This window comes from Panicum virgatum, chromosome 1N (assembly GCF_016808335.1).
Source record: "Panicum virgatum strain AP13 chromosome 1N, P.virgatum_v5, whole genome shotgun sequence".
In the NCBI taxonomy this organism is placed as follows: Eukaryota; Viridiplantae; Streptophyta; class Magnoliopsida; order Poales; family Poaceae; genus Panicum; species Panicum virgatum.
Window position 1 is genome coordinate 55,491,908 of NC_053145.1, and position 24,899 is coordinate 55,516,806.

At 45.9% G+C, this 24,899-nt stretch overlaps 1 protein-coding gene across 1 annotated transcript; it reads left to right on the plus strand.

Moving 5' to 3' along the window:
- Positions 1-15,713: 15,713 nt before the first annotated feature.
- Positions 15,714-23,343, plus strand: LOC120656789 (lysophospholipid acyltransferase 1-like). Its single transcript, XM_039934969.1, has 8 exons — positions 15,714-16,139; positions 19,966-20,021; positions 20,529-20,749; positions 20,826-21,222; positions 21,637-21,722; positions 22,093-22,156; positions 22,278-22,390; positions 22,932-23,343. Exons 1-8 carry the CDS (start codon positions 15,838-15,840, stop codon positions 23,064-23,066), a joined length of 1,374 nt encoding a protein of 457 aa, XP_039790903.1. The 5' UTR covers positions 15,714-15,837; the 3' UTR covers positions 23,067-23,343.
- The last annotated feature ends 1,556 nt before the right edge of the window (positions 23,344-24,899 follow it).

A 24,899-nucleotide genomic window follows, 5' to 3' on the forward strand; every position in this document is an offset into this window, starting at 1 on the left:
TTTCTGATTTACCTTATTTAGAGTGGCTGAAAACTAATATATTTATGATTAATTATAGGAAAATTCCTTTGCTGCAAAACCAATTTTCATGAGTTTTTTGGAATGTTATCGGCATGCTCAAATTATTTAAAGATTTATTCATGTTGTTTAGTTCATTTCTTAATTCTTGCATCGCATTCATGCATTATAGTGACCGAACCGTCGGAGGTCGAACCCGTGGAGCCCACCGAGTCTATGGAGCCTGAACCCGGAATCCTGTTCGTTATCGAGCCCGAAGTTAACCAAGGCAAGCAGCTAAGCATATTCCTTGCACCTGTCTAATCTGATTTAGTTTAGCTATTCCACCTGGGTATTGTTGGGCTATATATGTATAGTATGTATGTATTGCATTGTTGTACCTATCTTGATGCATAGTCCTTCCTTGATTTGTTATCCTTGTTCTTGGAACTAGTTAGTTAGTTAATTACTTAACTTGACTAGATGCTTAGCCCTGATTAGAATACTTACATTGCTCGCTAGACAGGAATGGTTTGGAGGATCACATTTACCGATTACCCTTGATCGCACTGGTTCGGTTGGGTTGTTAAGAGTTTGGTAGTATCAAGATTCGAGCGGAATGGTAGGGCCTAGAGAATGGAGTCACATGGGCATAGTCCGCTTGAATCGTTTAAGGACCGTCCATGGATGACGTCGATTTTGAGCACCTTTCCGTGCTACCACATATCCAATATAATGGTACGGATAAGCCAATTACCTTCTTTGACTTGATCATTGATGTGCAGTCCTAGATACGTGGCTACGGGCTATGCAGAGAGGCTTAGTGTGTCCCCAGGTGGACCTATGTGTAGGAAAGTTTAGAGATGTCCCTGGTGGAACTAAGTCTCTACTCGTAAGCTAGGTGTGAGGTTCAATGATCGAGCCTTGTTGGGAACGGCTGACGCGAGTATCCCCTTATCTAACTCTGGCCGGTTGGGTGAGTCGCATGGTCCTTGCGTCGTGTGGGTAAAGTAGTACACCCTTGCAAGGTTTTAATCAATTCGAATTGCCGCGCTCTCGGTTATGAGCAAGCTCCTTATCCCATGAACTCCTCGTAGAAATTCAGTTTGGTGGAAATGGTTCATGGCACCTCTGTGTCACTTTATATGATATACTCGTAACTAACTAAAATTTTAATGGGGGTTTGGGCAATATTAATTAATTGCGATAGGCAATAGGGTAGAGAGCTAATGCTGATGCAATAATTACTTAACCTTAAAGCTTTTACTTGAGCTATTGCATGCTCCTTGTTTATTTAATCGCGTAAGTCTTGCGAGTACCTTTTGTACTCATGTTGCTTTCTAAACCTAGTTGCAGGTGAGCCGGAAGTGGTGTTCGGCCACTTCTACCCCGCTGAACCTAATGCGGGGAAGGAGTAGGTCGTTGCAGTTGTGGTGATGTCCTTGAGCAAGGCATCATCATCTTAAGTATGTTTTATCGTAGCTGAACTCCGTGAGAGCATGTAAATTCAATAAACCCTAAGCCTGTTTCTGTTTAATATAACTTTCGTGAGCCCAAGGCTTGTAAGTGAAGCTTGAAACCCACCTATATTGAACTTGTAATATTAAGTTTCGAACTCTGTTTTTGTAAAACTGCTCTTTGTGGATTATTGGCGATGTATTCGATTGCAAACGGTATGTGCATATGCTGATTCTGGGCGTATGTTGGAGCACATATCGGGACTACCAGATTTGATATTATTTTGGATGAATGACGTGTCGGTTATTCGTGTCTCTAGATGTGGGATAAAACGTGGCACGCTCTCCGGCAAGCACGTGTTAACTCTCATCTGGATGATAATAACTGGCGGTTCGTTTAAAATAGTATCAAATTGGGTGGTTCTCACAACGGGTATCAGAGCTGAGGTTTCCATGAAGTGAATCTAAAAATTTGTTTAGTGGGTTGAGAGTCAAATAAAATTTGATTACTTGCACTAAGATTTACTTTGGTTAAAAATTTGAACCTAAGGTGAAATGCTATCTTTCTTCCTTGGTCTTAGAACTAATTCCTCCTTATTGCTTCACTTGTTTAATTAAGATATGCTTAACCCCTCTTGTCTGCATGAGTAGCGGGAGCGTAGGGAAAACCCTTACCTGCTGGAAATCTTTTGAGCCTTTTACCGGAGTTGAGAAGGTGGGAATCACCCATTGTCCTAAGTGCTAGTAGGAGGGTTGTAGCGCTGCTGGGCAATGCGGTTGTTTCGGGTCGTAAGTGAGTGCTAGAACATTAAGGCGTGCTCACGATGTGAGGAGGTCATGTTGCATTCATATCTCGCATGCATGCATATTTCTTTTCTGGTCTCCAAATCTGTTTTCCTCTCAAAATTGCTACTCCGGTGTTGATCATGTGTTAGATTTTTATCTACCCATTGTCTTTCCACCCTACCTTTGAGTATCATTCTCCATCTTTCATTCCTGACCACTAACCGTTTTGTTTATTAACAGGATGGTGTTGCGTTCGGGAACCGAGAGGGATGGTGCCAATGGTTCGGGTGGCAATAACAACCGCAACAACGAGGTTCCCCTTCCTAATCCTCCCGTTCACTCAAGCCTCGCGGACGTCCTGGCCCAGCAAACTGAACTTATGGCGACCATAGTCAATCAAATGGGCAATGCCGGCAATCATGGCCCAAGAGCTGAGCCTCAAGTGAACAGGTTTGGGGATTTCTTCCGCACCAACCCGCCCATCTTTCGTGGCTCTAAGGATCCTCTTGATGCGAATTTCTGGCTCAATGTGATTGAAGAAAAGCTAGGTCTTATTGAGTGTGAGCCATATAAGAAGGTTTTATTTGCTGCTCATCAACTGCATGATGCCCCTGGGGCTTGGTGGAGGAACTTCAAGGCATCTCACCCCTGCCAACCACCGCTTCACATGGGAGGAGTTCCGCATAGTTTTTTGCTCCTTCCATATCCCCAAGGGCATAATGGATATCAAGAAGAAAGAATTTCTGAATTTTACTCAAGGAAATGTGATGTGATGGCATATGTGAATATCTTCAACACTCTCTCCCAATATGCACATGAAGAAGTGGCTACCGATGCCAAGAAGCAAGAACGCCTGTATGATGGGCTTTCTGAAGAATTGCAAGACAAGCTCTCCACTACCAAGTTTGAAGACTTCAATGACTTGGTGAATATCACCATCAGAGCTGAGCATAAGATGAAGAATCTTGAGGCCAAGAACAAGCGTCCCGCTCCTACCTTGGCAGGCGGTAGCTCCTCACGTCCACGTCTGGGGCCTTCTCCTCTTCCACCTCGGGCATCGGGTGCTCAACCTCCCCGTCCTATGTGAATTGTGCGTAATCCTCAACCTCCTCAAGGACAAGCTCCTAGACCAGTCAATGTCTATTGGAGCAACACAGGTGCTGCCGCAAAGGGGCCATGCCACAATTGTGGTGGCACAGGCCATTTCTCCAGGGATTGCCCCTCTCCGAGGCGTGGTGGTGCCTTCAATACACCCAGGCCCAATAACCCTCTACCTCAAGCACAGCGCTAAGAAGCCAAGCCACAACAAGCTCCTAAGCGTGGCCGTCTCAACTACACCACCGCCGAAGAAATTCCGGAGAATGCCGAAGTCCTCATGGGTACGCTCCTAATCAATTCTCACCCTACGATGGTTCTTTTTGATTCTGGAGCAACTTTATCATTCATCAGCAAGAAATTTATACTGCATAGTAAGCTTGAGATGCAAAACCTACAAGTGTCATACCATATAGAATCACCGGGTGGGGAAATCATTGCCAGACACTTTGTTAATGAGGTTCCAATTCTCATTGAGGGAGTTACTTTTCGAGCCAATTTTCTCATTCTAGACAAGCTGGGGTTAGATGTGATTCTTGGGATGAATTGGTTGGGTAAGCATGATGGAGTTATTAAATGTGGGCCCCGCACCATCGATCTTTTGCATCCCTTAGGGAATAGAGTTCTACTCTCTTTTGCCAAGATGGAATCTTCTTTATATGCTTTGCCGAATACTAAAGTTACTGCTTTGGAAGATATTCCCGTGGTGTGTGAGTATCCAGATGTCTTTCCGGAAGAATTACCAGGTATGCCTCCTAATCGTGAGGTGGAATTCATTATAGAACTCATGCCCGGGACTGCTCCTATCTCTAAACAGCCTTACCGAATGTCTCCCAATGAGTTGAAGGAATTGAAGAAACAACTCAAGATTCTGTTGGATAAGGGTTTTATTCGTCCGAGCTCCTCTCCTTGGGGATGCCCGGCTCTTTTTGTAAAGAAGAAAGATGATAGTTTGCGGATGTGTGTTGATTACCGTCCGTTAAATGAAGTCACTGTCAAGAACAAATATCCTCTTCCTCGGATTGATATTTTATTTGATCAACTCTCGGGAGCTCGATATTTCTCCAAGATTGATTTAAGATTAGGTTATCATCAAATCAAGATCCGGAAAGAAGATATTCCAAAAACGCCTTTTTCTACTAGATATGGTCTCTATGAATTCACTGTCATGTCCTTCGACCTCACCAATGCGCCGGCTTATTTCATGTATCTGATGAATAGCATCTTAATGGAGGAACTTGATGTCTTTGTGATCATCTTCATTGATGATATTCTCATTTATTCCAAGACCCAAGAAGATCATGCTCGTCATATTCATATCGTCCTCCAAAAGCTTAGAGAGCATCGTCTTTATGCCAAGTTCATCAAATGTGAGTTTTGGCTTGAAAAGGTCTCTTTTCTTGGTCATATTCTCTCTAAGGATGGTATTGCTGCAGATCCTAGCAAAGTGCAAGATGTTCTTGATTGGAAGCAACCTCAGAATGTCCATGAGATCCGGAGTTTTCTTGGACTTGCGGGATATTACCGCCGGTTCATAGAGAACTTCTCTAAAATTGCGAAGCCTATGACCGAGTTACTGAAAAATGGAGTCAAGTTTGAGTGGTCCCCAGCCTGTGAAGCAGCCTTTCAAACCCTTAAGGATCGCCTAACTACTGCTCCAGTTCTTGCTCAGCCAGATATTTCCAAGAGTTTCGATGTTTATTGCGATGCTTCTTGCATCGGTCTTGGCTGTGTTCTTATGCAAGAAGGCCGAGTGGTGGCCTATGCTTCTCATCAAATCAAGCGACATGAAGAAAAAATTATCCTACCCATGATTTAGAGCTTGCGGCTGTTGTCCATACTCTCAAAATATGGCATCACTATCTGCTTGGCAATCACTGCAACATCAATACTGATCACATGAGTCTCAAGTACATTTTCACTCAATCTGATCTCAATATGAGGCAACGTCGATGGCTTGAACTGATCAAGGATTATGATCTTGAAGTGCATTATCATCCTGGTAAGGCAAATGTCGTCGCTGATTCACTAAGCCGGAAGGCTCAATGTAATTGTTTGACCATAGCTACTCCTTTGCATACTCTCTGTGATGATCTCCGAAAACTCGGAATCACCACGCCGCCGCGGCCAGTTGGCGAAGAGCGGCGGCGGCGGCGATAGCTGAAGGGAGCAAGCTGCGGCGCGAACGGGAGGGAGGAAGCGGCGGCGGCGAGATCTGGAGGGAGGAGGGTGATCTACAAGTGCGAGGGGGGTCGCCTGGTGCGGCGGATAGGGTTGCCTGTGGGCCTCACGTGAAAAGATGTGGGCCCCACGTGAAAAGGGGTGACTTATAAGTTTTAAGGAGGAGTGAAGCAACGTATTGCTTATAAATTAGGGTCACTTATAAGTTGGTAGTGTTTAGTAAAATAAGTCACTTTTTTTTCACTTTCCCACTTATAAGCAGGTGACTTAAGAGGAATCCTTAATCTTGCTCTAAATAAATACCTCGACGATGACCTACCCAACAACAAAGTAAATAAGGCAAGGTTGGACAAAGCAGTTAAAGGAGTACTACCTGCAAAGTCTGCACTCTGCAGCAGCAAAACGCTGGCGGTGCGTGCTATTTGTCGCCCGGGCCCCCGCCTCCGGAGTTGTTGGATCGGGTCGCGCCGTGCGAGCCGTGGCACTGTGCGGACCCCCGCCGTGGCACACGCTGGCACTGGGTTGGGGCTGCGGCGAGCTGCGCTCCGCCGGGCGTGCGGTGCCCGTACACGCGGCGGAGTTAATCGCGTTCCCGGCCGGGCATTCAATCGCTCTGCCGCTGGATCCGATCGTGCCTTGACAAATGGCTTGCCCTCGTCTCCCTGTGCGGTGCGCCGCCGCTCGCACGGCGGGCGACTGTTCACGGGCGCGAGGTCCCTTGGAGTTAGTTGGAGAAACGCCCCTCCGGTCCAGAGAAATTCGCGAGCGGCCGCAGCGCTCCTTTTCCTTTCGGAAACAGCGGGGATGACTGCGATGGACCCGACACCCCGTCGATGTTCCCGATGATCCATGTCAGGTTTTCACTCGATCTGGATGGACAGGTCCTGGTGTTTATCTCCGATAGCGATGTGCTCTACTACTGCACACCACCACGATCTGGCGGATAGACGCGCGTCACGTGACCGTGATCTGTTCCCGACGGATTAAGCAATCTCTACGCACTCGCTTGCGTGCAAGGATCCACAGCTAGTCTGCTTTTTAAGGCATATTGGCAGAATTTAGAAACGTGCTACTTCTAAAATGCGGTGTACAGTGTGTCAGCAATTAATGAAAAGTCAGAAAACAAATATGGAAATGTGAATCTTTACAACTGTGATTTGAATAAATATTAGTCGAACTACGAAATATGATAGTTTGATATGATTCAAATGGAGAGAGTATTACACTTATAGGGACCAAACCGCACTACACTTGAGTGTGGTAATGGAACCACACATCTAAACTCTTGTGGATGCAGCATCTTGTTACTGGAAGGCATTTATCCCGTAAAAAGCTCAAAGAGAATATTCTTATATATGCCAGAGCGTCAAAGAATATTTTCAACTAAATCCGTTTGCATGTGCCATGAGTTTCCCTTCATTTCACGCCAGCAGCCCAAAGAGCATAAAAAGGATCTAGTATGCTGGGGAGTACGAGGAAATTCACTTGTAACTAGCGATAGGGACAAGATTGCCGGCATCGTGTCGACGCCTCCAGGGTCATGCTTTTAAGTCAAGGATCAATTAAGGGCAAACATGGAGCGATTTACCCTCTTTTACAAAATTTGATTAACCGGAAACGGAAGGGGCTTTTCTACAAAACTGCGTGCAGCATCTCCGCCTCTGCCGCACCATATACACACGCCCTCCGGAGCTCCTCGCATCCGGACGCGAGCAAGCGGACCAAATCGTCCTCTGCTTTCTACCGCCCGCACCGCATCTGGCCGCCTCGACGCTCGGCGGCGGCGTCGGCGATGGGCCTGGTCACAGCCAAAAAATAAAGAGAAATAAATTTTTCCCTCTCCGGGCTCGCCCGTCAGCCTCCCCTTCCCTCCCTCCTCCCTGCTCTGTTTTGGGGCCGCACGCGTCGCCCCGTCGCCGACGTCCATCCTCGTAACACGTGCCTGTCATCCTCGCGTTCCGTGTCACCCCCTCACTCCTCTCATCGCCTTAAGGCCCGACCGGACCCTTCCCCTTCAAACCCTAGCCTTATTCGTCCCCAAATCCTCCATTGCCACCACCGCCCCGAGCTCCGTCGCCGCCGCGGTTCGTCGCCCTCGGTGAGTCCCTTGTCGATTATTCGCGGGGGGAGCATCTCCTGCCCCTCCTCGACCTGTTCCCCTCCTTATCCGGCCCCTTCCTCTCCCCTGCAGGGCCGCCGCCGCGCCGGTCCGCCCGCCGCCGCCCAACGCCGTCGCGCCGCCCGTCCGTTGCCACTCCTCGCCTGCGCCACCGCCGGTGAGGCTCGCCGCCACCTCCTCCACCCCGTGCGCACCTCCCCTTCCCCGCTTTGGCCCTGCCTCGCCGCGCCACCTCGCGCCGCGCGCAACCCGGGGCCGCGCCCACGCGCGGGTTAAGGCGCGTGCCTTGCCTTGACCCCGGCTGGGTGGGCCGCTGGCCCGTGGGCCCCGCCTGTCAGCCTCAGGGCTGGCTGGCTGTGGGTGCACCTAGCATTTTGGCTAGGGTTTTGTGATGCTTATTTTGTCTGCAATCTTGCAAAATCCATAGAAATTCGTGTATAATTCCGAAAAATATGAAACTTGTTTTGTTGGATTCCTCTAGCTTAGATATACTCAATAAAAATATTGTTTTGCATGTTACTTTGCTGTAGATTTATCTATAGTTTTATCTTGCAAAAGTGAGTTTAATGCTTATTTATTTGTGTATCGCTTTAAAAATTTCAAACTAAGTTTTGATAGACTCCTTGTGAGGTGTAGTTTTCAGTGGTGCAACTTGTTCACATGCGTACTTGCTGTTTATCAAAGTTTTAGCTTGTTTTCTTATGCTTTATCTGAAAACGGTTTAATATAGAACTTTTTGCTGGAAAGTGAGAAAGTAGTAAAACCAGTTTTGTTAGCTTTTTTTCATGCCTAGTATCTAAGATAATTTTCTTGGATTTGTTTAGTTAAGTTTATTTGCATTTTCTGATTTACCTTATTTAGAGTGGCTGAAAACTAATATATTTATGATTAATTATAGGAAAATTCCTTTGCTGCAAAACCAATTTTCATGAGTTTTTTGGAATGTTATCGGCATGCTCAAATTATTTAAAGATTTATTCATGTTGTTTAGTTCATTTCTTAATTCTTGCATCGCATTCATGCATTATAGTGACCGAACCGTCGGAGGTCGAACCCGTGGAGCCCACCGAGTCTATGGAGCCTGAACCCGGAATCCTGTTCGTTATCGAGCCCGAAGTTAACCAAGGCAAGCAGCTAAGCATATTCCTTGCACCTGTCTAATCTGATTTAGTTTAGCTATTCCACCTGGGTATTGTTGGGCTATATATGTATAGTATGTATGTATTGCATTGTTGTACCTATCTTGATGCATAGTCCTTCCTTGATTTGTTATCCTTGTTCTTGGAACTAGTTAGTTAGTTAATTACTTAACTTGACTAGATGCTTAGCCCTGATTAGAATACTTACATTGCTCGCTAGACAGGAATGGTTTGGAGGATCACATTTACCGATTACCCTTGATCGCACTGGTTCGGTTGGGTTGTTAAGAGTTTGGTAGTATCAAGATTCGAGCGGAATGGTAGGGCCTAGAGAATGGAGTCACATGGGCATAGTCCGCTTGAATCGTTTAAGGACCGTCCATGGATGACGTCGATTTTGAGCACCTTTCCGTGCTACCACATATCCAATATAATGGTACGGATAAGCCAATTACCTTCTTTGACTTGATCATTGATGTGCAGTCCTAGATACGTGGCTACGGGCTATGCAGAGAGGCTTAGTGTGTCCCCAGGTGGACCTATGTGTAGGAAAGTTTAGAGATGTCCCTGGTGGAACTAAGTCTCTACTCGTAAGCTAGGTGTGAGGTTCAATGATCGAGCCTTGTTGGGAACGGCTGACGCGAGTATCCCCTTATCTAACTCTGGCCGGTTGGGTGAGTCGCATGGTCCTTGCGTCGTGTGGGTAAAGTAGTACACCCTTGCAAGGTTTTAATCAATTCGAATTGCCGCGCTCTCGGTTATGAGCAAGCTCCTTATCCCATGAACTCCTCGTAGAAATTCAGTTTGGTGGAAATGGTTCATGGCACCTCTGTGTCACTTTATATGATATACTCGTAACTAACTAAAATTTTAATGGGGGTTTGGGCAATATTAATTAATTGCGATAGGCAATAGGGTAGAGAGCTAATGCTGATGCAATAATTACTTAACCTTAAAGCTTTTACTTGAGCTATTGCATGCTCCTTGTTTATTTAATCGCGTAAGTCTTGCGAGTACCTTTTGTACTCATGTTGCTTTCTAAACCTAGTTGCAGGTGAGCCGGAAGTGGTGTTCGGCCACTTCTACCCCGCTGAACCTAATGCGGGGAAGGAGTAGGTCGTTGCAGTTGTGGTGATGTCCTTGAGCAAGGCATCATCATCTTAAGTATGTTTTATCGTAGCTGAACTCCGTGAGAGCATGTAAATTCAATAAACCCTAAGCCTGTTTCTGTTTAATATAACTTTCGTGAGCCCAAGGCTTGTAAGTGAAGCTTGAAACCCACCTATATTGAACTTGTAATATTAAGTTTCGAACTCTGTTTTTGTAAAACTGCTCTTTGTGGATTATTGGCGATGTATTCGATTGCAAACGGTATGTGCATATGCTGATTCTGGGCGTATGTTGGAGCACATATCGGGACTACCAGATTTGATATTATTTTGGATGAATGACGTGTCGGTTATTCGTGTCTCTAGATGTGGGATAAAACGTGGCACGCTCTCCGGCAAGCACGTGTTAACTCTCATCTGGATGATAATAACTGGCGGTTCGTTTAAAATAGTATCAAATTGGGTGGTTCTCACAACGGGTATCAGAGCTGAGGTTTCCATGAAGTGAATCTAAAAATTTGTTTAGTGGGTTGAGAGTCAAATAAAATTTGATTACTTGCACTAAGATTTACTTTGGTTAAAAATTTGAACCTAAGGTGAAATGCTATCTTTCTTCCTTGGTCTTAGAACTAATTCCTCCTTATTGCTTCACTTGTTTAATTAAGATATGCTTAACCCCTCTTGTCTGCATGAGTAGCGGGAGCGTAGGGAAAACCCTTACCTGCTGGAAATCTTTTGAGCCTTTTACCGGAGTTGAGAAGGTGGGAATCACCCATTGTCCTAAGTGCTAGTAGGAGGGTTGTAGCGCTGCTGGGCAATGCGGTTGTTTCGGGTCGTAAGTGAGTGCTAGAACATTAAGGCGTGCTCACGATGTGAGGAGGTCATGTTGCATTCATATCTCGCATGCATGCATATTTCTTTTCTGGTCTCCAAATCTGTTTTCCTCTCAAAATTGCTACTCCGGTGTTGATCATGTGTTAGATTTTTATCTACCCATTGTCTTTCCACCCTACCTTTGAGTATCATTCTCCATCTTTCATTCCTGACCACTAACCGTTTTGTTTATTAACAGGATGGTGTTGCGTTCGGGAACCGAGAGGGATGGTGCCAATGGTTCGGGTGGCAATAACAACCGCAACAACGAGGTTCCCCTTCCTAATCCTCCCGTTCACTCAAGCCTCGCGGACGTCCTGGCCCAGCAAACTGAACTTATGGCGACCATAGTCAATCAAATGGGCAATGCCGGCAATCATGGCCCAAGAGCTGAGCCTCAAGTGAACAGGTTTGGGGATTTCTTCCGCACCAACCCGCCCATCTTTCGTGGCTCTAAGGATCCTCTTGATGCGAATTTCTGGCTCAATGTGATTGAAGAAAAGCTAGGTCTTATTGAGTGTGAGCCATATAAGAAGGTTTTATTTGCTGCTCATCAACTGCATGATGCCCCTGGGGCTTGGTGGAGGAACTTCAAGGCATCTCACCCCTGCCAACCACCGCTTCACATGGGAGGAGTTCCGCATAGTTTTTTGCTCCTTCCATATCCCCAAGGGCATAATGGATATCAAGAAGAAAGAATTTCTGAATTTTACTCAAGGAAATGTGATGTGATGGCATATGTGAATATCTTCAACACTCTCTCCCAATATGCACATGAAGAAGTGGCTACCGATGCCAAGAAGCAAGAACGCCTGTATGATGGGCTTTCTGAAGAATTGCAAGACAAGCTCTCCACTACCAAGTTTGAAGACTTCAATGACTTGGTGAATATCACCATCAGAGCTGAGCATAAGATGAAGAATCTTGAGGCCAAGAACAAGCGTCCCGCTCCTACCTTGGCAGGCGGTAGCTCCTCACGTCCACGTCTGGGGCCTTCTCCTCTTCCACCTCGGGCATCGGGTGCTCAACCTCCCCGTCCTATGTGAATTGTGCGTAATCCTCAACCTCCTCAAGGACAAGCTCCTAGACCAGTCAATGTCTATTGGAGCAACACAGGTGCTGCCGCAAAGGGGCCATGCCACAATTGTGGTGGCACAGGCCATTTCTCCAGGGATTGCCCCTCTCCGAGGCGTGGTGGTGCCTTCAATACACCCAGGCCCAATAACCCTCTACCTCAAGCACAGCGCTAAGAAGCCAAGCCACAACAAGCTCCTAAGCGTGGCCGTCTCAACTACACCACCGCCGAAGAAATTCCGGAGAATGCCGAAGTCCTCATGGGTACGCTCCTAATCAATTCTCACCCTACGATGGTTCTTTTTGATTCTGGAGCAACTTTATCATTCATCAGCAAGAAATTTATACTGCATAGTAAGCTTGAGATGCAAAACCTACAAGTGTCATACCATATAGAATCACCGGGTGGGGAAATCATTGCCAGACACTTTGTTAATGAGGTTCCAATTCTCATTGAGGGAGTTACTTTTCGAGCCAATTTTCTCATTCTAGACAAGCTGGGGTTAGATGTGATTCTTGGGATGAATTGGTTGGGTAAGCATGATGGAGTTATTAAATGTGGGCCCCGCACCATCGATCTTTTGCATCCCTTAGGGAATAGAGTTCTACTCTCTTTTGCCAAGATGGAATCTTCTTTATATGCTTTGCCGAATACTAAAGTTATTGCTTTGGAAGATATTCCCGTGGTGTGTGAGTATCCAGATGTCTTTCCGGAAGAATTACCAGGTATGCCTCCTAATCGTGAGGTGGAATTCATTATAGAACTCATGCCCGGGACTGCTCCTATCTCTAAACAGCCTTACCGAATGTCTCCCAATGAGTTGAAGGAATTGAAGAAACAACTCAAGATTCTGTTGGATAAGGGTTTTATTCGTCCGAGCTCCTCTCCTTGGGGATGCCCGGCTCTTTTTGTAAAGAAGAAAGATGATAGTTTGCGGATGTGTGTTGATTACCGTCCGTTAAATGAAGTCACTGTCAAGAACAAATATCCTCTTCCTCGGATTGATATTTTATTTGATCAACTCTCGGGAGCTCGATATTTCTCCAAGATTGATTTAAGATTAGGTTATCATCAAATCAAGATCCGGAAAGAAGATATTCCAAAAACGCCTTTTTCTACTAGATATGGTCTCTATGAATTCACTGTCATGTCCTTCGACCTCACCAATGCGCCGGCTTATTTCATGTATCTGATGAATAGCATCTTAATGGAGGAACTTGATGTCTTTGTGATCATCTTCATTGATGATATTCTCATTTATTCCAAGACCCAAGAAGATCATGCTCGTCATATTCATATCGTCCTCCAAAAGCTTAGAGAGCATCGTCTTTATGCCAAGTTCATCAAATGTGAGTTTTGGCTTGAAAAGGTCTCTTTTCTTGGTCATATTCTCTCTAAGGATGGTATTGCTGCAGATCCTAGCAAAGTGCAAGATGTTCTTGATTGGAAGCAACCTCAGAATGTCCATGAGATCCGGAGTTTTCTTGGACTTGCGGGATATTACCGCCGGTTCATAGAGAACTTCTCTAAAATTGCGAAGCCTATGACCGAGTTACTGAAAAATGGAGTCAAGTTTGAGTGGTCCCCAGCCTGTGAAGCAGCCTTTCAAACCCTTAAGGATCGCCTAACTACTGCTCCAGTTCTTGCTCAGCCAGATATTTCCAAGAGTTTCGATGTTTATTGCGATGCTTCTTGCATCGGTCTTGGCTGTGTTCTTATGCAAGAAGGCCGAGTGGTGGCCTATGCTTCTCATCAAATCAAGCGACATGAAGAAAAAATTATCCTACCCATGATTTAGAGCTTGCGGCTGTTGTCCATACTCTCAAAATATGGCATCACTATCTGCTTGGCAATCACTGCAACATCAATACTGATCACATGAGTCTCAAGTACATTTTCACTCAATCTGATCTCAATATGAGGCAACGTCGATGGCTTGAACTGATCAAGGATTATGATCTTGAAGTGCATTATCATCCTGGTAAGGCAAATGTCGTCGCTGATTCACTAAGCCGGAAGGCTCAATGTAATTGTTTGACCATAGCTACTCCTTTGCATACTCTCTGTGATGATCTCCGAAAACTCGGAATCACCACGCCGCCGCGGCCAGTTGGCGAAGAGCGGCGGCGGCGGCGATAGCTGAAGGGAGCAAGCTGCGGCGCGAACGGGAGGGAGGAAGCGGCGGCGGCGAGATCTGGAGGGAGGAGGGTGATCTACAAGTGCGAGGGGGGTCGCCTGGTGCGGCGGATAGGGTTGCCTGTGGGCCTCACGTGAAAAGATGTGGGCCCCACGTGAAAAGGGGTGACTTATAAGTTTTAAGGAGGAGTGAAGCAACGTATTGCTTATAAATTAGGGTCACTTATAAGTTGGTAGTGTTTAGTAAAATAAGTCACTTTTTTTTCACTTTCCCACTTATAAGCAGGTGACTTAAGAGGAATCCTTAATCTTGCTCTAAATAAATACCTCGACGATGACCTACCCAACAACAAAGTAAATAAGGCAAGGTTGGACAAAGCAGTTAAAGGAGTACTACCTGCAAAGTCTGCACTCTGCAGCAGCAAAACGCTGGCGGTGCGTGCTATTTGTCGCCCGGGCCCCCGCCTCCGGAGTTGTTGGATCGGGTCGCGCCGTGCGAGCCGTGGCACTGTGCGGACCCCCGCCGTGGCACACGCTGGCACTGGGTTGGGGCTGCGGCGAGCTGCGCTCCGCCGGGCGTGCGGTGCCCGTACACGCGGCGGAGTTAATCGCGTTCCCGGCCGGGCATTCAATCGCTCTGCCGCTGGATCCGATCGTGCCTTGACAAATGGCTTGCCCTCGTCTCCCTGTGCGGTGCGCCGCCGCTCGCACGGCGGGCGACTGTTCACGGGCGCGAGGTCCCTTGGAGTTAGTTGGAGAAACGCCCCTCCGGTCCAGAGAAATTCGCGAGCGGCCGCAGCGCTCCTTTTCCTTTCGGAAACAGCGGGGATGACTGCGATGGACCCGACACCCCGTCGATGTTCCCGATGATCCATGTCAGGTTTTCACTCGATCTGGATGAACAGGTCCTGGTGTTTATCTCCGATAGCGATGTGCTCTACTACTGCACACCACCACGATCTGGCGGATAGACGCGCGTCACGTGACCGTGATCTGTTCCCGACGGATTAGGCAATCTCTACGCACTCGCTTGCGTGCAAGGATCCACAGCTAGTCTGCTTTTTAAGGCATATTGGCAGAATTTAGGAACGTGCTACTTCTAAAATGCTGTGTACAGTGTGTCAGCAATTAATGAAAATTCAGAAAACAAATATGGAAATGTGAATCTTTACAACTGTGATTTGAATAAATATTAGTCGAACTACGAAATATGATAGTTTGATATAATTCAAATGGAGAGAGTATTACACTTATAGGGACCAAACCGCACTACACTTCAAATGGAGAGAGTATTACACTTATAGGGACCAAACCGCACTACACTTGAGTGTGGTAATGGAACCACACATCTAAACTCTTGTGGATGCAGCATCTTGTTACTGGAAGGCATTTATCCCGTAAAAAGCTCAAAGAGAATATTCTTATATATGCCAGAGCGTCAAAGAATATTTTCAACTAAATCCGTTTGCATGTGCCATGAGTTTCCCTTCATTTCACGCCAGCAGCCCAAAGAGCATAAAAAGGATCTAGTATGCTGGGGAGTATGAGGAAATTCACTTGTAACTAGCGATAGGGACAAGATTGCCGGCATCGTGTCGACGCCTCCAGGGTCATGCTTTTAAGTCAAGGATCAATTAAGGGCAAACATGGAGCGATTTACCCTCTGTTACAAAATTTGATTAACCGGAAACGGAAGGGGCTTTTCTACAAAACTGCGTGCAGCATCTCCGCCTCTGCCGCACCATATACACACGCCCTCCGGAGCTCCTCGCATCCGGACGCGAGCAAGCGGACCAAATCGTCCTCTGCTTTCTACCGCCCGCACCGCATCTGGCCGCCTCGACGCTCGGCGGCGGCGGCGGCGGCGGCGATGGGGCTGGAGATGGAGGAGATGGCGGCGTCGATTGGCGTGTCGGTGCCCGTGCTCCGCTTCCTGCTCTGCTTCGCGGCCACCATCCCGACGGGCCTCCTGTGGCGCGCGGTGCCCGGCGCCACGGGGCGGCACCTCTACGCGGGGCTCACGGGCGCCGCGCTCTCCTGCCTCTCCTTCGGGGCCACGTCCAACCTCCTCTTCGTCGCGCCCATGGCGCTCGGCTACCTCGCCATGCTCCTCTTCCGCCGCCACGCCGGGCTCATCACCTTCCTCGGCGCCTTCGGCTTCCTCATCGCATGGTGAAACTCTCCCTTCCTTCCTCTGTCTCCACTACCCAGCGGGTTAATAGCAGGGCTTATTTCACGCTGATTAGGAGCAGGGATCCATACTTGTATGTTGAAGTTTGAGTAGGACCGAGCAAGGAAATTACACTGATTGCAGTTTATTTGGATGAGAACTTGAGTAATTGCCGAGGAAGCATGGGGGTGTGGTGCCGCCAGCATTGGAATGTTTCGTACTCGAGTTGACCGAACGTTTCATTCATTCTTCTGGGGTCTTGTGGTCCTGCTTCGAGTAAGATTTTGAAGGGGGCGAACTGTGGCCTTGCATTAACTATCTACCAATTTGCCTCTATGCCTGCAAACATTTCGATAGGGGATCTCTTATTGTTTGCAGTGAATAGGTTCGAATAGTTTAGTTGTTTTTCTTGTGGTCTAGTTAACGGCAAAATGTGGCAGTGGCTTACAATAGAAGTTCATAACTGCTGCAAGGAGTGCATGTTGTGATTCAATCATATTCTCTTACCATCCAATCCCTCTGTTAAAATTTGGCAGTGTCGAAAAGTAGATGTTAACTGCGCACGAATTTTATCTTCTCATTTGATTGTTTAGCCATATACAATCTAAACCCTGCATTAAGATTTGACAAGTAATCCATCATATGTCGTTTTGTTTCAGACATGAAGCCATATCTGAAAAATTAGCTGTGGAAATTAGGTCCTGTACTGTAGAGTGTAGAGCGCTATGCATCCCTGCTGGTAATGTTATTGATTTAAGAGCAAGGTGACTGTTCCGAGGGCTTCGAGTTGAGATTAGCATCTACTAGAAAATAGTGGAGTCCTTATATGCGTAGGTTTGTTCCCTTAGCGGACCTCTGATTTTTGTTGCCAGTTATGTGTGATTTACGCTGTATATGACGGCAAGCAGTTCATGAGCTATCCATCCAAACAATCGTGTTTTGAGGTCTCACTTATATGGTTTCCATTGCAGCAAGTCTTAGCATTAGCTCGTCAATTTTTGTAGGCTTTTAATCTATCAGCAGTTTTGAGTTATGACCTGGACGCTGTTAATTCATGTATATGCCTCTGTATCCATCGGTTTACTCAATGGGACATTTGCATGGATAAATGGGCTTTTCATCTGCGCTGCCTGGTTTTTACTATCGTTTCAACCCCTATTAATCACCAGCTCCAGTAGTTTTGGTTTGTATGGTAAGTAAATAGTATAGCAAGATTGTATTTATGATTCACCACGAGGAGTTCAGTTAATATGAATTTTGTTTGGCTAAACCCAAGAGAGAAGAAAGAACAAATTGTAACACTACATCTTCTGGAGATTTCCCTTCTTATTTTTCAATACGACTGAAGAATCCACTCCAACAATTAGGCAAGCAGAATGTTTAATTTGGATGGTTTGCTATTGTAGTGCCTATTTGTGTTTAAAAGCCAGAGTCGTGGATACGCAAGGAACCGTTGTGAGATGATGTTGTTTTACACGGTGTCGTGATATGGGACTGTCCAGGGTAGGCTTAACAAAATGCAACATTGCAAGTCAAAGTGGCATGGAAATTTAGGAGCATGGTGTATTGGTGCGAGAGAATGGCTAGAATATAAATAACAACAGTAGCCATATTTCAGTTTGAATTAAGTCACAATTTTTAGGTTCGACACATCAATTCAGTATTTCAACCTTTTTCATAACTAAACCATCCTGGAATGATATTGTTGCTGTTTTATCCATATAATGAATTTTGTGACCTGATTAATCCAAACCCACTTGTAGTTATAAGGAAAAAGTCTATATCACCCCCTCACCTATGGGAGGTGGACTACATAACCCCCCAACCTATGAAACAGTCTATATCGAGTCTATATCGCCCCTTGAACTTTTCAAAACCGGTCAAATTACCCCCTAAAGCAATTTCGAAAAATCATAGTAAATCACAGAAAAATCATAAAATGAAAAATCCAATTGTGTTGGACACCAAATGAGTAGATCTAAAACTCGACCTGCGAGGGGCTAGCCGCCCCCCGAGCATTCTTATAAGAAGGAGGCCTTCTAACGCAGGCCGAGAAACCCCCCGAACCCGGCTCTTTCTGACCTTGGGTCTGGTGCCATTTCCTGGAACCGTTACCCAGGCCGGGACCGTTACCTACTGGGCCGGGAAACCGTCAGGCCGGGCCAGGCTGACTACACAGCCCAAGCTATCAGGAGCACAGCGAGGGGGTTTTTTCCCACAGGCGGGGAAATTCGCCCCGGTGGGGGTTCGAACCCCCCCACCTGTGGAGTGCCGCCGGTTGCTTCGCACCACTCGGGCTAACAACCTTAGGCCAAATGAGTAGATCTACACAGTGAATATATAATATGGTATGCTTTAGTAGATTTTTTTTACAGCTATGAAGAAAAGTATAGATCTAAAGCTACAGCAAAAAAATATACTAAAGCATACCATATTATGTTCACTGTGTAGATCTACTCATTTGGAGTCTAACACAATTGGATTTTTCATTTTATGATTTTTCTGTGATTTACTATGATTTTTCAAAACTGCTTTAGAGGGTAATTTGACCGGTTTTGGAAAGTTCAGGGGGTGATATAGACCATTTCATAGGTTGGGGGGTTATGTAGTCCACCCCCCATAGGTGAGGGGGTGATATAGACTTTTTCCTCACTGCACTATATCACCCACATCCAGTGAAGTCTGAGTTTGTGGGCACAGGTGAATCCTAATTTCGTTCTCATTGATTGACGCTCCCTTGCCCTCTACCCTCTTAGAAAAATTGTGCTACAACAACAGATTCGATTAACTTGGATCGTCAATAAAATGTAGTCTAATATATGGTTAGAGGTGTAAACCAGGATTTAGGATAGCGAATCAGACCAAAACAGCTGGCATACCATACTGAGCAAGCAAACATTTCTAACGGTATTGAAGGTTTTAACATGTGTAATATGTAGCTACGTGGATGTTACGTCTAATATGGGAATTTTTTTGTTCTTTTCTTGCATGCTGTGTTTTTTTGGTGTGGGTGGCGGGTTGCTGAATACTACAGTACCCTATTAGTGGGCTTACTACGGTCCAAAAATTGAAGCCGATACAATTGGCAGGTCCTCATACCTCATTTAATATTGCCACATTAGCCTTTATTTAATATTGCCGCATAAGATGCAGCTCCTGTTTTCATAGCAACAACACTTCTGATGGCATAGCCTGTGTCAAACTAAGGCACCATATATCTGTAACTGAAATCGAGACCTTACGTATGGCAATACAATATCGTTGATGCTTTCCCTGAAATGTTATATTGTCATCTTGTCAGCCTCTATCCTAACGTAGTAACTAGGCCAACTTAGCTGAGTATCTTTCTTGAGAGTTGAGACTATGGTCTGAATATGTACCCTTTTTGTGCCCAACCTTGCTTTGACATGTAGTTTTACTTGCATGGTTGTATTATTTAATAAAATTATATACTGCCAATTACTCTTCTCTTTTTCTCATATTGACATATTGTGTTTGCTACTGTAGTCCTGTCCTTTAAATTCCCTTGTGTCATGCAAATTTTTTAAAATCGAGGTGTGTCAGTCAGCTGTGATTGCCTGGTTGTAGTTACAAGAAAGTGTAACCACTGTGAGGTACAAAAGGGGCTTCTGGTATGGGCGCATTTGGTTTTAAGCTTAGATGTTACTAATTTAAAACTTGATCATGATATAGAATGTTGGTACATTTTCTATTCTAAGTTAGATAATGTTTGGCATGAAACTAGATTTTTTTTATGGTCAATAGTGACCTTATTGCATAATAATTAACACATTCAAAAGCCCTGACATGTTTTGTTCTTATGACTAGTCATGCGTACTACATGAGCGGAGATGCATGGAAGGAAGGAGGCATTGATGCAACTGGTATATCTATTGCTGTTTGTATTTCACATAGTAAAGCTAGCATTTGCTCTGCAGTTTTCTGGAGCATTGCTCATGCATATATGAAATACTTGCAAAAAAAAAGATTTCAAGGATTTCAAACCCCCTATAGTTATATCAAGGATCTCAATTCGTTTCTTTGTATTGTGCTGCTGATAGTTAACAGTGTTGTGTTAGGATATTGTTATCATTGGATAGTGAGAACTGAGAACAGTGCTTTCATTTTATAAGAGGCAAGGAATAATTCATACTGCATGTTTGGTAGAAGCATAAGCAAAGTGCTACAATAATGGCCATATAGAGGCAAGGCAAGGATAGTTTTAATAACATAACTTAATGGAAGCAAGTACAGGTTCCTTTGGTTTACCCATTCATCAACTTGTTCTTTATGTTTGTGTCTACAACATTTCTTTGTGCCATATCTGTGTAGGAAAAATAGCATACCCTGTTATATGTCCTTCCATAATTTAATTTGTCTGTGCAATGCAGGTGCTTTAATGGTTTTGACGCTGAAAGTCATTTCATGCGCAATAAACTACAGTGATGGCATCTTGAAGGAAGAGGGCTTACGCGAGGCTCAGAAAAAGTACCGATTGACTAAGCTTCCTTCTCTAATTGAATATTTTGGTTACTGCCTCTGCTGTGGGAGTCACTTTGCTGGACCGGTGTATGAGATGAAAGATTATCTTGATTGGACTGAAAGGAAAGGAGTAAGTGGCCTCAATCAACTTTTGCGCAGGTTATGCTATCTTTTGCCTTGTTCTGATGTTCATTGATCTTTTGCAGATATGGGCTAGCTCAACTCCTTCACCATTGTTACCTACTTTGCGTGCTATTGTTCAGGCTGGTATATGCATGGGGTTATATTTGTACCTCTCGCCTAAATTCCCACTCTCGTGGTTTAGTGAGCCCCTTTATTATGAATGGGGTTTCTGGCACCGGCTCTTCTATCAGTACATGTCAGGCTTTACTGCTCGTTGGAAATATTACTTTATATGGTCAATTTCAGAAGCCGCAATTATTATATCCGGTCTGGGATTTACTGGTTGGTCAGAGTCTTCTCCCCCAAAAGCCAAGTGGGATCGTGCAAAAAATGTTGATGTATTAGGTGTCGAATTAGCTGGAAGTGCAGTTCAATTGCCCCTTATGTGGAATATTCAAGTGAGCACATGGTTACGATACTGTAAGTTCTGTTTCTTGATACGACTCTGTTAACTTGCTTTGTTAGATGATTAGAATGGCCTCTTTTTTTAACTGAATTTAACACCACCACCACCACCGCACCACACACTAATGGAGAGTCTGGTTTGCATGCAACAACACACGGCAAGAGTTTACTAATCTTACATTCAAGCCCTCCATTATAAATCACAGCAGCGACCTCCCTGTACCACTTCCATGAAGGCATGAACCAATTTGTGCAGGGTTAGGGAAAGAATATAAACATCACTTATTCACGTACAAATTTAACTTAGTTATGCGATTCGTGCCATACAGGATCCACTACTGAAACAATGGACTTTCCTTGCATTCATTCAAACTACAGTATTTTATTCATTACATAAGACTAACTTTTATGTTTCCACAATTGTTTCAGACGTCTATGAAAGGCTAATTCAGAAAGGAAAGAAACCTGGTTTTCTTCAGTTGTTGGGTACACAGACAGTCAGTGCCATCTGGCATGTGAGTTATATATTTCCTCTCACCTCCTTTGTATTTAGTTTGTGGTGATTGTAGCTTGTATTGTACTTATTATCATGTCATAGAGCAACCTGATGCTAGTTGGACCAATAGTTTCTTAGTAAGCTAGGAGATTACTTTTAAATTAGATCTGCTAGTGCCCTGATGCCTTAGGATCCTCCTTGCCATGTAGAGTTCACATGTGAAAATGGTAAATTTGTCTTAGCTTAATGATCATGAATTTGTTTGACACTTTTGTATTGATGATCTTCCTTGACGATATTTTTGTCCCACCAAACTTGTCTTGTCGCAATTCACACCTTTCAAATTACCCACACTGATTTGCCTTCTATCTGATATTCTCATTCTACAGGGACTGTATCCTGGGTACATAATATTCTTTGTCCAATCAGCATTGATGATAAATGGTTCACGAGGTACCTCTCTATCCCATTACTGTTGGGTTTCCTTCTGCTAAGCTCATTTTTTGGAGGTGTGTTTTGTTCAAAAAAGTTTTTTGAGCTTGTAATTTGAATGTTTTCTTTTCTTTCAATGCAGTTATATATAGATGGCAGCAAGCAGTGAGCAATTCAGTCCTCCGCAGTATCCTGGCTTTTCTAAATTTTGCATATACATTGTTGGTGCTTAACTACTCGTGCATTGGGTTCCAGGTCAGTTCGAAGCCTTTGAATCAGGCTCTAGTTGTTTTATATCATGTCGGAAGTCGGAAGTCTGACCACAATGGTTCTTCTCTATATGAATTTGGAGCAAAAGATTCTTTCTTAAAATTCTGACCTCATGTTATTGTCCTTACCTCTGATTCACATATTTTTCTTGAAGTCTGAACACAATGGTTCTTCTCTATATGAATTTGGAGCAAAAGATTCTTTCTTAAAATTCTGACCTCATGTTATTGCCCTTACCTCTGATTCACATATGATTTTGCTTTAGGCTTCATTTTTGCACGGGTATCTTTGGTTATATATTTCCTTTAGATGATGGAACGGTCATTAGTAGAGGGGGAAATAACATTTTAACAAATGTGGACATCAGTTTAAATAATGCTGCTTTTAATCTACTAGTTAGTTTCCACATCTTAATGAAGAAACTTTGCACCCACTCCCTCGACCGCAGTGAGCAAACGATGTCTATCACTTCCTTTTGTGTAACACAGCCTGATACTTAATATGCTGTTTAATTTTGTTTCTGAAGGTACTGAGCTTCAAGGAAACCTTGGCATCTTACCAGAGTGTATATTATGTTGGCACGATTGTTCCCATTGTATGCCTCCTGCTGGGCAATGTTATCAAGCCAGCAAGGAAGCCGAAGGCTCAGAAGGCCGAGTGAGGAACATATACTCGAGTGATCGTTACACAGAAAGATGGAGAAGCTTCAACGACGATAACGACAGCCTAGTTTTCAGTTTATTTATTCTCTCTTTTTTGAACCGTAACAAATTTAGCACAAGGATAGTGTGGTGACCGCAGCTGGCATATATTTCGGAACTCCATCGCAGTTGACCAATCATTAAAACGTGGCACCCCCGTTTGGTTTTTTTTTTCATATTAATGACTACATGTAAAGCATTTTGGCTCGAGGAACCTTCTAATCTTTTGTTCCCATCCGCCTGTTGAATGCCTTTTGGACGCCTTTCCGGCCGGAGCCTGATGGCGGTGTGAATGCGCCTGACCCTCGCACCTCACATCCCATCGTGTTGGTTGTTACCGACTGAGCTCCTAGAACCGAGCATCCGTGTTTTGACCCCGTCGCCACTGCTCATTTTGAATGCAGTTTTGGTGCGGTTGCAGCTGAAGTTTGAAGTCCATCGAGATGATCGACGATGATGGTCATAGACGACGAACGCCATCGAGCTCGGCGTCATATAAATGGCGCTTCCGCTGCTTTCAGCGGCCTGTGTGGCTCGGTCCGACCCAACGTGCGGTGGCGGCGGCGGTTTGGTGAGTTCTAGCGTTGGTGATGGTCGCGTCATCGTCCTCGCACAATTGTGCCATGGCACGTGGACTGCGCGTGACATCCGTGGGGTGCTCGGGCCTCGGGCGCACCCGGCCGACTTGAGGAAGGGACGTGGTGTGATGTCCGCCTACAGCGCAACGGGCGGTGACGCGATGGGTACATGGCGTTGATCCGGTCAATGACCGTGACGGGCATCTAGTCACTGACCCAGCATGCACTCGGCGAGGGCACAGTAGCATACCAAGTCAACCTTTTGTTTCGAGGTAGAGAATGTTCGGGTCAAACAGTCCAGCTCCAGAGGACGACGTCTCGCGCACGATCGGCTCGGCTTGGATTCGGAGTGGCCGCTTCCAAGACAACTCAGCTCCTACTAGCAGCAAATGGATCTTCGGTGTGCCCGCCCTTTGTCTTTTCACTGCTCCCATCGTGCTGCACTCACGCCCTCGCCCATGACCTTCAACGCTTGCGACCGCGGCCGAGTTGGGAAGCGAAGACTGGCCTCATCGGCGGCACCGGCACCGGTCGAGCCGCCGACCGCTTTCGCTGGTCTCTGGACTCTGATTGCAACGCGGCTCGTGGCACCGCCGTCTCGCGCTCCGTGCCGCGCACGCGCCGAAACCCGCCCCGGCCACGCCGCGGCACCGGAAGGTGGGGGGCGTGCCAGCGACCAGAGCGCGGCGGCCACGCCACCTGCCGGGGCCGCTCGGCGCCCTAGCGGCCATGCCCTGGGCGCGACACCTCTGCCGTCGCAGGCTTGCAGCATTGGCCGCCCTGGTCTGGCCACCGTTCCAGATCACGCAGGATTGCGCACTGTTACTGGTCAGCGCCAGGGCCCTGTTCTATGAGCGCACTAGCATGCAGCAGGGATATGGATGGGTAGGCTGACGCGACAGGCAGCGACCGGACCACCTGAAACTTTTGCGACGAGCTAACGATACGCTCCCGTCGTTTTGACGCGAGCGGGCACCGGTGCTTTGCGACTGGGCTCTGCTATTTGCTACAGGCAAAAGGGAGGCATCACTAGTTTGTGCTGCATGCCTGCACTGTGATCTGCATGCATGCGATCCGAGCATTTCCCAGGCTCAGCAAGCGTCATCGCCGGAGTACATCGGCGCAGAGTTTGCCCGACTGCCAGCAGGCAGCAGCGGCCTCAGCTCGCTTGCATGGCCGTCTGATCCTGACGACACCGTCATGCCCCCCACAAAC

Excerpts from the sequence above, each read along its gene's own strand:
- LOC120656789 (XM_039934969.1), top strand. The coding sequence starts at position 15,838 with ATGGGGCTGGAGATGGAGGAGATGGCGGCGTCGATTGGCGTGTCGGTG. Across the intron at positions 16,140-19,965 it reads TTCGGCTTCCTCATCGCATG|TCATGCGTACTACATGAGCG; the intron begins GTGAAACTCTCC and ends TCTTATGACTAG. Across the intron at positions 20,022-20,528 it reads AGGAGGCATTGATGCAACTG|GTGCTTTAATGGTTTTGACG; the intron begins GTATATCTATTG and ends TGTGCAATGCAG.